The sequence below is a fragment of the Pimephales promelas genome, chromosome 15 (genome assembly GCF_988280905.1).
Source record: "Pimephales promelas chromosome 15, fPimPro1.hap1.1, whole genome shotgun sequence".
NCBI classification, from domain to species: Eukaryota; Metazoa; Chordata; class Actinopteri; order Cypriniformes; family Leuciscidae; genus Pimephales; species Pimephales promelas.
The window spans coordinates 32,504,061-32,516,304 of NC_142783.1; the positions used below are offsets into that span (position 1 = coordinate 32,504,061).

General features: G+C 37.1%; 1 protein-coding gene across 4 annotated transcripts in view; it reads left to right on the forward strand.

Annotated features, from left to right (window-relative positions):
- The window catches only part of alk (ALK receptor tyrosine kinase), a 419,464-nt gene that overhangs the window by 318,028 nt on the left and 89,192 nt on the right, over positions 1–12,244 (forward strand). For all 4 annotated transcript variants that reach the window (XM_039665984.2, XM_089120560.1, XM_089120559.1 and 1 more), the window contains one exon: positions 7,246–7,373. In XM_039665984.2, coding sequence (XP_039521918.2) covers positions 7,246–7,373 — 128 coding nt within the window. The remainder of the gene's footprint in view (positions 1–7,245; positions 7,374–12,244) is intronic.

A 12,244-nucleotide genomic window follows, 5' to 3' on the forward strand; every position in this document is an offset into this window, starting at 1 on the left:
TTCGCAAACAAAACTGGTAATTAAAGGGTTAAAATCCTGAAATTGAATACATTTTTGGTAGTTATGATGAGGACTGATGCTGGTTAAAAGATTTAACTTGGTAAAAGTGGAAAATAATAATAATATATAATATTTTAGGCAACGTTTAATATGTGGCCATTTTTGGTCCTTAATGCACTCATTGGTGTTAAAAATCGAATGCAGCACAAGGGTTAATGTGCTTTGCTGTATCAGCATTTAACTACCTAGGTACTTCACCACCGTGAAGTTGGCCCCCCACCCAACGCAAAACGTCGTCAAAATATGCTCAATCGTTTGTGCTGGTTTGTGCTGTAAAAAGTTTCGTTTGTGCTGCTTCGGTTTTTTAGATATTAAAATAATATTTTTAGGTCATTCTGAGGTCACTTAGCCCCCCCACATGATCAAAATTCACCCAAAATAGTCTCGTTCGTTTGTGCTTCGTTTGTGCTGGATTGTGCCGGTAAAATTTTCGTTTGTGCTGCGTCGGGTTTTAAAATAACAGACTTTGAATTATAGGCGATGACGTCATCAGCCCCCCTCATGCTCCAAATTAATCCAAAATAGTCTCGTTCGTTTGTGCTCCGTTTGTGCTGTTTTGTGCTGTAAAAAGTTTCGTTTGAGCTGCTTTGGATTTTTAAATATTAATCATTGAAGGTTAGGTCGATGACGTCACTCAGCCCCCCACATGCTTCGAATTCATCCAAAATAGTCTCGTTCGTTTGTGCTCCGTTTGTGCTGGTTTGTGCTGTAAAACGTTTCGTTTCAGCTGCTTCGGTTTTTTAGATATTAAAAATATTTTTAGGTAGGTCACCTGAGGTCACTCAGCCCCCCACATGATCGAAATTCACCCAAAATAGCCTCGTTCGTTTGTGCTTCGTTTGTGCTGGATTGTGCCGGTAAAAGATTCATTTGTGCTGCGTCGGGTTTTAAAATATTAGACATTACATTATTATTGATGACGTCACCAGCCCCCCACATGATCCAAATTCACCCAAAATAGTCTCGTTCGTTTGTGCTGGATTGTGCCGGTAAAATTTTACCGTGCTGGCGTCGGGTTTTAAAATATTAGACATGAAATCAATTAGAAATGTTAGAAATGTCAATAGGCCTATTTAAGCTGAGTTTTAAAGTTTTTAAAGGTCAACATTTTTTTGTTATGATCATAATGTTCGATATGATTAAATTTTAAAAGTTAAATCATTTTGACTTAATTCATTGTCATGAGTTTCCACATACATAATAATAATAGTTATTAAACGAATTAGGCCTATATATAGCCTACACATACAACACACACAGTACCAGTCAAAAGTTTGAAAATATTTGAATAGTCCCTTCTGCTCACCAAGGCTGTATTTATTTGATCCACTTATTTCAAAATACAATTATTTCACTGCTGTTTTCTGTGAATGTATTGTGAAGTGTAATTTATTCCTGTTCTAAGCTGAATGTCAGCATCATTACTCCAGTCTTCAGTGTCACATGATCCTTCAGAAATCCGGATAATATACTGATGTTATTAATTTGATGCTCAAGAAACATTTCTGATCATTATCAATGTTGAAAACAGTTGTGCTGCTTAATATTGTTCTTTTTTCTTCTGGAAACCAAGATACAACCATTAAACGTTTTTTGGTTAAGTAATATAAAAGAATAATAAAAGAAAGTTGATTGATTGAAAAGAAAAAGACTTTTATTTAGCAAGGATGCATTCAATTAATCAGAATTTTTTTTTTTATGGTTTCCACAAAAATATTAAGCATCTAAAACCCACGCAATGGGTAGGCTATTCAACATTGGTAAAAAAAAATACAAACCTTTCTTAACTGAGCACCAATAATAATTGATCAATCAACATTTTACTATGATTTCTGAAGAATAATGTGGCATTAAAAACTGGAGTAATGACAGTAATTTCAGCTTTGACATCACAGGAATAAATTGCTATGTTTAATTAAAACAGAAAATCGTTATTTTAAAATGTAATCATATTTTACATTATCAGTGTATGTTTGATCAATAACAACAACAAAAATCAGCCTTGGTGAGCTTAAGAGACCTTTAAAAAAATATCCAAACTTTTGACCTGTACTGTATCTATAGCCTACACGCACGCTGCCATAAGGCAAAGTGCAGTAAATATGCAAACAAAGAAACGGAGAAAAAAGCCTTTAAAGTTTTTATACCAACCAGTCAAACATGTTATGGGTAGATTAGTGGTAATGCATCTCCGAAACGGGACATAATTTAACCCCGATATTTTTTCACAAGACATATCATAAAGCCCTTTACAAGTATTAACTCATTTTTGACTAAATGTGTTTACTGCGCTTTGCCTTTGTAGGGCACAGCAAAACAGATTATGTATTTTTGACAATGTATTATTATAGGCTATTAACAAAACCTCATAATATGTAAAAACCGGTAAAAACACTTAGGCTACCTTGGAGTTTGTGTTACATTCCACACATCCAATGATCCTTAGTGTCCGTTAAGAGTTGAATTAGGCTACACACAGGATAGGTAACAGAATATTGTGATTTGGTTTGCCGTTTCGGTCTTCCTTTAACTGTTGTCTTACTGTTGTGCTGGTGTCTATAATTCTCTCTCATTCAGTCTAATATTTTCGGATCATTCGGATCTAATATCCGACGCCACGGTAAAATTTTAGCACAAGCACACGGTAAAATTTTAGCACAATCCAGCACAAACGAACGAGACTATTTTGGGTGAATTTTGGATTTGTGGGGGGCTGGTGAAGTCATCATTAATAATGTAATGTCTAATATTTTAAAACCCGACGCAGCACAAATAAATCTTTTACCGGCACAATCCAGCACAAACGAAGCACAAACGAACGAGACTATTTTGGGTGAATTTCGATCATGTGGGGGGCTGGTGAAGTCATCATTAATAATGTAATGTCTAATATTTTAAAACCCGACGCAGCACAAATGAATCTTTTACCGGCACAATCCAGCACAAACGAAGCACAAACGAACGAGGCTATTTTGGGTGAATTTGGATCATGTGGGGGGCTGGTGACGTCATCAATAATAATGTAATGTCTAATATTTTAAAACCCGACGCAGCACAAATGAATCTTTTACCGGCACAATCCAGCACAAACGAAGCACAAACGAACGAGGCTATTTTGGGTGAATTTCGATCATGTGGGGGGCTGAGTGACCTCAGGTGACCTACCTAAAAATATTTTTAATATCTAAAAAACCGAAGCAGCTGAAACGAAACGTTTTACAGCACAAACCAGCACAAACGGAGCACAAACGAACGAGACTATTTTGGATGAATTCGAAGCATGTGGGGGGCTGAGTGACGTCATCGACCTAACCTTCAATGATTAATATTTAAAAATCCAAAGCAGCTCAAACGAAACTTTTTACAGCACAAAACAGCACAAACGGAGCACAAACGAACGAGACTATTTTGGATTAATTTGGAGCATGAGGGGGGCTGATGACGTCATCGCCTATAATTCAAAGTCTGTTATTTTAAAACCCGACGCAGCACAAACGAAAATTTTACCGGCACAATCCAGCACAAACGAAGCACAAACGAACGAGACTATTTTGGGTGAATTTTGATCATGTGGGGGGGCTAAGTGACCTCAGAATGACCTAAAAATATTATTTTAATATCTAAAAAACCGAAGCAGCACAAACGAAACTTTTTACAGCACAAACCAGCACAAACGGAGCACAAACGATTGAGCAGATTTTGACGACGTTTTGCGTTGGGTGGGGGGCCAACTTCACGCAGGTGGGAACTTCTTTACCATCTCAAAAACAGCTCATCAAGTTTGATCTTAACATGATCTTAGTGTGTTTTACTCTTCTTGAGCATTCAGTCAGCTGGAAAATGTCATTTTCTATGCAACATAATGACTATAATAAAGACCAGGACTATCAGTGAAGAGTTTTTGTAAAGCGGCAATGACGGCAACAAAATTATACATTATATTACCACTGCTATGAGCATGTATGATTTTATTATCATACAGTGTATCTAATGACAATGCTGTCCAATGAAATTAATATGTAGATATGACTGTGTAGGCCTGCCAAGAGGAGGCGATTTAACCTTAAAATAGAGCTAAATTTGAAATGGCAGCTCATTATTTCATGCGGTTAAGGACTGGTTTATTAGATGAAAAGCAAGTGTCTACCTGAACATAGTTTGTTACAGTAAGTCAGCTGTGTTTGTGTGAGCGTGTGTTTCTCACTGAAGTCATTTTCCAAATGCAACCCTTATGATACATTACACATTTGTGCACATTAATATGCATTATTCTAGATCTACAAAACAACATTAGCAATGATGAAAAGCAGAGCTTTTGATGACAAGTTCAGTTCTCCTCTCACTTTTTCACATTTAAACATGGGCGTAGGTTTGATTTCATTGCAAAGAGGCAGGAAGACAACCTGAGAATAGATATTTTTAAAACAAACCAGCGATTAAAGCAGTGAATCACAAGACCTTCATCATTTATTTATGTGGGATCATTTGATATGTTAAAAAAATACAACTAGGCCATTAAAATAAGGAAAATAACAGTAGTATCTTCACACCGTACATGTGTTTTATTTGACTGCTCATAATATCTGAGGTGGGGAACGAATTGAAAAACAACAACAAAAGTGATTATAAACTGGTTATCTTCCCTCCAGTGAGTTGTTAACTTGAAAAGTCAATGATCAAGAACTGGATCAGTATGGCTTTTGCATTGGAAGAGCATTTTCATAGTTTGTATAACCATTGGTGTAAGTGCCCACTTTAATTTTAGTTATATTTTAGTGGACTACATTAGCTCCTACTTCAGAGGGTCTAACTGCAATTCATCTAAAATCCGCTAGAGGGAGGTACCAAAAGGGAGCAAATGTCCATAGACCCCATGTTAAAATGTCAGTTTTCACAGCATAAATTCATGCTTTTACAGGTTAGTCCCATGGACTTTTATTGTATTTTTTGGATAGATTCAGAGTGCCTGACAACTGTAAGGGGGGTGATTTTTTTTTTCTAACTCGTTAGTTTAGATTGTATTTAGATATAAAATGTATGGCAAATAAGGGCGGTTAATTTTGATTGACAGCTGATAACGGGCTGCGCCGAGTGGAATTTGACGTGTCGGCCATGATCTGACACAACACATCATACCACCTCTGTATCCTTTCTAAACATTTGTATTTTGTATTTCCAAAGATTTTCTAAGATGGCGCCGCCCATACCCCCCATAAACAGCCTCAAACCCATTCTTTGGAAAGTCTATGGGTGACGTCACAGACACGTTGTCCATATTTTTTACAGTCTATGGTCTAACCCAACACAACAGGAACTTCCAGTGACAGTAGTGTACTGTACGTTGATTGGCCGAACACATGCCATACGAAACACCTTTTCAAAAAGATCACATAACTTATGCGTCTACATTCTATCTCAGTCATCGCGAAATGAGGCCGTCACTTCAGAGATCCTACCGGCAGTGCGGATGCAACCAGGAAAATGGCATCTAGGGGATCATTTAGTTCTCGCGGGACCATTCTGGTGATAGTTGCTATATTTGTTTGTGGTGGGGCCAGTGAAAAAGTATAACCAGTAAACTCCTTAGCGTTGAGCACTGTTTGTTTATAGATGTTTTTTTTTTTTTTTTTAAGACCTGCTCTTTTTGTTTAAAAATAAAGTTACAAAATCTGTGATGGGGAAAAAAATAATGTTTAATCATTCCATCTCCAGGAATGTCAATTGGCCCACCTTGCATCTCAAGGGCCTGCTTCGAATGCTGTGCCTCGGAGGATAAAGAGGCACTTAAAGTCAACTTCAGATAGAATATTTTTAATCTGTTTTGTGGTCCTATTGTGCATGAGCTAATCATTTTTGTCTCAGGTCTCAAACTAAATTGAAACCTTGGCTACTGATACCAATGGACTCTTTTCACATATCCAGGGTTCTCGGAAGTGGCTAGAGTCATTATGGGTCAACCTCTCCAGTGTTGAATGGAAACTACAGTTTGCATACAATGTATTCATATAATGGAAGTAAATATGGGTTATTAAACTTTAAGCATGATTTAGCACATATAACATTGGATATTTCTATTTTTTTTAAGTAAATGTGGTTTAATGAACGCATTCTCATTCTAGGGCATCATATAGTGACACTTTTGAAATTTCGTCTAAATCCAACGCATATGGCACCTTTTAGCGTCAATATAACACACACAGAGCTTTGTTCGGTTATGGGTAGGTTTAGTTCTGGGGTAGGTTTAGGGTTAGACCACTAGGAGGCGCCTTCTGGCCCATATATATATGCGTCTCATAACTTGTGTGTAGACAAAATGTCAAAAGCGTCAGTATATGACACCTTGGAATGGTTTAAAATGGCAATTCACATTGAATTTTTCAATGATGTGAAATCAATCATACAAACAGTGGATTGATGGAAACTCAAACGTGGAACAATAATCTTAACTCAAGTGTATCCGAGTGCATTATGTCTGTCAGAGATCTGCCCGTCTTCATTTCCCTATGATTGCTAGCTGTCTGCGTATTTGTTTAGAGGATCACCGCCCACTTAGTCATGGGTCTCGACTCCTGTTGTTGGAGCGAATCAGACATCGATGCAAATCCCGCAGTGAGATGCGAAACAACAACAACACAACAGACAGGTTACAGGTCTGGGGGAAAGAAAAGCCCAGGAGAGGGGGAAGAGAGAGGGAGGAGGAGACTAAAATCATTGGTCTCTGGCCACTGGCAAATTGAAATCTAAGCAATTTGCTTAATAAAATTAGCTAGGTCATTGACTTCCTTATGAGAGACAGTTTGGTTAAAAACGCACAGAGCAACTGTGCATCCGTGCATTCTTCCACAGGTATCATCCAGTGGAGACAGCATCTGTGCAATACACACATAAACACGTCCTGTACTTGCCCATTAGTTTCAACTGGCATAGCTTCTGTAAGCAGAGTGGATATCTGGGGATGTGCGATACGGCAGCAGAGGATGACCCTAAAATGGCAGAGGGGTCTGGTTTGGTGTCAGACGGCCAGACGTCTCCCTCTGTGAGATCTCCAGAGACTTTTGAACTGGCCCAAACTGGGGACGGTCTCCCAGGGGCCACCATGACCTCCTACAGCCCAGTGCGGGCCCTGCATCAGCCCTGCTGCTGGGTTCTGCTGCTGATCTTGCTGGTTCTCTCTCTTCTTTTCAGCTGGGCGGTGGTGCACCTCAGCTTGGGAGCTCGGAGCAAACCCTTCAGGATTTCTTCCAGCTACAACCAGCCCGGCGACATGGAGACGGCGACCTATGACCCCCGCTTCACCACCAACTGCACCATAAGTGAGTGTTTTATCTCTCACTTTCTCAAAGTACATCGGTGTTTTCATGCTATACACTGTAAAAAAATATTTTTTTTATTATTTGTTATCACATTTTTTCTTTTGTTAAATCAACTTAAATCATTTATGTAGTTCATACAACATAATATTTTGAGTTTCTGATGATTAAATCATTCTCCTTCATTGTATTAACTCAATTTTTCCATTTCAATGAACTTAAAATTTTAATGTAACCAGGTTACTTCATTTTTTAAGTTAAACCAACTTTTTTTTTTTTACAGCGAGACATTGGAAGGTTTTGATGTCTTTGAAAATCATAATCAATTATAAAAAAAGTGTTTTTTTCTTTCTTTTTTTTCCACTGTCATTTACACTACCCATTAAATGGGGTTCACACAACCCTTATTTGGTGGTGAACATGATTTAACCAAGTACCGCTGTAAAAAAAAAAATATTGTTGGTTTAACTTGGACAACCTGATTGTCTTAAAATTTTAAGTTCATTGAAATGGAAAAATTGAGTTAATAAAATGAAGGAGATTGATTTAATCATCAGAAACTCAAGATATTATGATATGAACTACATTGATTATTTAAGTGATTTGACAACAGAAAAAATGTTGTGATTCCAAATCATGAAAATATTTTTTTACAGTGTGGATGAACAGCTTTGTTGATCCTGGAACAACTTTCCAATCAACCAATCAGATTTGATTGACAAGTTTACGGTTTATGTTGTTTAGTCTTTCAATCATAGATGCTTCTACATCAGTGTTATTCACCTAACCCATCTCCGATTTAAGGGTTAGGTGTTAGGAATAAAGGATCAACTACATATGTTAAAGTACTTAATATCAAAGAATCATAGGTTCTGTGATTGCTTTAATATTAACATGATCAAAAGAGAAAATGGTTTATTTCCTTTTGATTTTCCTTTCCTTTTGAACGCAAAATGAGACTGTGCTCTGTTTAGTTTCTGTAAGTCATAAACTTTCAATAAATATTGCAAGTGATTGCAGGGCGTAAAATTGCAAGGCAAATGTCTTGAGTTTTGAATTATTGCTATAGTACAAAAGTCACATTGTTTTTATCCCAAATCATTTTGCAAACCTTTAAATCAAAGGTAGAAAATTGTAACACAAGTTTGGTGCCCAGAAGCAATGTGATTGCCTCAATGCAAATCTTTGTACAAGCGTATTGCATGTATTTAACACTCAACCTATGTAAGGAGAGCAACTGCCTCATGCTACTTCCTCATTTGAACTACAACATTTACTATACAGCATTAATGCTTTTTAGATCAACGGCAGCAACTTGCGTTTTTCCTCATTCTCTGTTTTAATTTTCTCTTTTTTTCTGCTCTGTGCTTCCTGATTCAATAACTGGCGGGGAAATTGCCCATGTCTGACCACAGGGAACAGAACGCTGCTTGTCATGCAAATTCAGAGGCAGACAGATCTCTAATTGTTTCAGGGTTGTGTAGCTCGGTAGCCCAGTTTTTTTTTTCTCTTCTTTTCCCCCAAACAAATCCCTCCGGGGATCACTGCGTTAGACAGGCTGTTCTCGTCCCGAGCCACGCTGTGTTCCTCTGTTCTTGCTGCTAAATGCCCTCTCTCTCTCTCTCTCTCTCTCTCTCTCTCTCTCTCTCTCTCTCTCTCTCTCTCTCTCTCTCTCTCTCTCTCTCTCTCTCTCTCTCCAGCTCTAATCCACCCTCGCTTGCCATAATAGATATTAGCAGATTGACATTTTTTACAGCGTAGCTTGCCTTCCTGAAGCACCTGCCACTAGAGCTCGAATTACCTGCCACTGGAAAGTGTGTGTGCGCGTACAAGAGAGATGTGGTTGATAAGGCTTGAAATTTCCCTTAATGAAATGAAGTAATTGCTGTAATTAAAATAGCTGTAAATGTGACCTTTGTGTTCTATTTTAGGCATATCAGCTTTGCTAAATGATCTAGAATTAATGGATGACAAAATAAGACTGACACATTTTTATGTTTTTTTGATGAAAGTGTGAGTGTGGAAAAAACTCTCTGTCACAATGCTAAGTTGTGTGTGGTTGTTTGCATGAATAATTCAAATTAGTTGCTAAAGTGTTCTGAGTGGTTGTTGTGTTGAGCGTTGCCCTGTTAAACTAGTATTTTTAATAAGTGAAAAATGACTGCTTCAGGGCTGTTGTCAGAGAATCTAATTTAATTGTATAGTGAGTACAATATATGCATTCACAGATATGCCTAAAGATAGATTATGTTCTCAAAGAAATAAATAAATATAGAGTTAAACTTTGTGTGATTTGCCTTTGATTATGACAATCAACATTGATTGCACTTAATATAAATTGTAAATATTGTCCTTAGTAGCTGAAATGATCCAATCAAATATTAAAAAGGAGTATAAACCATTAAAGGAGTTGTTCACTTTAAAAAAAAAAAAAAAACTTTTGCTGATCATTTACTCACCCCCATGTCATCCAAGATGTCCATGTCATTCTTTCTTCAGTCGAAAAGAAATTACGTTTTTTGATAAACATTCCAGGATTTTTCTCCATATAATGGACTTCAATGGGAACCAAACGGTTCAAGGTCCAAAAGACAGTTTCAGTGCAAATTGCAAACTGTTTAAAGGGCTTTAAACGATTCCAGACGATGAATAAGGGTGTAATCAAGTGAAACGATCGCTCAACCAAACACTGTTGTCAGAGAATCAGTTTAAATGTATAGTGAGTACAATATATGCAATATAATATTAATTTACAATATATCGCTCATTCGTTTGGTTCCCATTGAAGTCCATTATATGGAGAAAAATCCTGGAATGTTTTTATCAAAAACCTTAATTTCTTTTCAACTGAAGAAAGAATGACATGGACATCTTGGATGGCATGGGGGTGAGTAAATTATTAGCAAACGCTTTTTGAAAAGTGAACTACTCTTTTAATGTTTTAAAATTAGGGATGTCCCAATCAAGTTTTTTTTTTTTTTTTTTTTTTTTTCAATCTGTGTCAATAAATATTGAGTATCTGCCACTCACGGGTTCCGATCCGATACTTGTGTAAAATCAGTGTAATGTGTAAAGGGACATGCAGAGAGTTTTCCAGTGGCTTAAATGTATTAAAATCCCTATTTAATAAAGAGATCAAAGGAAAAAAAAAAAGTAGTACATCTCTCCTGGATAAGGTCTATATATGACTAAATGTAACGCAGTTATTGGTTTGTTCAAGATATGAGCAAGTAATAGTGATAGTGCTGCTTATTATGACAGTGAAAATAGATATTTTCAGTTATGTTGCATGCACACTGCCCACGGTTGCACATATTTGCTTTCAAAAGCTCTGTCACCTTATCTCAGCAGAGCTACAATGAGCACTGCCATCACTGCAAACTCGAGACAATGCGGAGGTGTAGATCATCCAATCATAAAACGTTAACTCACTCCATGTTTGTTGCTGTCTGAGTCATCTGCTTTTTGCTCCCTCCAGCAAACCTGATTTTGATTACACCACTCACATAAAAATGTGTCTAGCAGGCTGAGCCCAGTTTTGCAGAGGTTTGATGAGGTCCATTTATGTTATATATCCATTTGAGTTATCCTCTCCTTTTTCCCCCTTTCTTGCGGAACTGTAGTGAACGGCCACTGCAGTGCCTTACTGTGAGAGCAAAGTGAAGGTGTTCAATTTCCCATCATCTCTCGCTGTGAGTCATAGGACTTGAGAGAGAGTGTCCCCGTGTTTAGTCTTATTACCATCACTTTTATAAGATGCTTATAATTATCTTGTTTAAATGCACTGGTCGGAATTAAAATGGGTCATTTATGTAGAAGAAATGTGAAATTATTTTTGAATTTGGAGCTTTCTAGACTGAGAAAAGCTAGAAAATGTATTTTTTGGCTTATGTGGATGAAAGACAACAACTCCCAGAATGCACTTGCTGCGCTGCCCTAGGAGGCCACGCCTACCGGTAACAGAGCGCAGTAGTTAAACAACAAGTCTAGGCTGTGATGAGTCTGCCCGAAAATGTGTTTCGAGATCGCCCAAAATGTCTGGGATTCGGCTTTTGCGTTCTACAATCGCCATTCATTATGTTGATGCCATTTTTGCATCATCTGAGTATTTTTTCCAGACAAAAATATACATAAATCTCTCGTCTCAGGGGGATATGAGGGTGGAAAGCATGGTCATTTGAAAATACTACAGGTTTTCTACTAATACAAAGCTTAATGCTAAATCCTGAAGTATCCCTTTAAAGGTTGCAAATATTACTTGTCACATACCCCTTTATATATATATATATATATATATATATATATATATTTGATTAAGCTAACATACATGAGAGTAAGACAGCGATACCATTTTTAAGTAAACATGAAATCAAAATTGCCCCGGATTTAGCTATTTGTATATTATGACATGATTCACCTCTTCCGATGAGCGTAATATCATAAATAATAGTAAAAAAGCCTAATTAAAATAATGTATATTTGATACTTATTTCATTTTATTGAATTAATCCTTTAAGCAGTGGCCAAATGTCTCAGATTATCAATTATCATGTTACTCAATTATTATTATTATAATGTTAAAAACCATCTCGCCAACATGTGATCCCTCTATTAACCACGCAAATGAAATTCTACAAGATGACTGCATGAATATTGTTTTCTGAATATATATATATATATAGGGAGCACATGTGCCCAAACAACTCAATTCCCCTTGTGGCATTTTTATTTTGTCATCAGCCATTCAAGAAAACAGGCTTCGACTATTCATTCATCTATTATAGCAACTGGGATCCATAGGGGCTTGGACCAGCAGCCTCCTGTTCCCCAGTCTATATCCTTCCCCATTAAGCAGTGCAGCTGTCAGGGTCTAA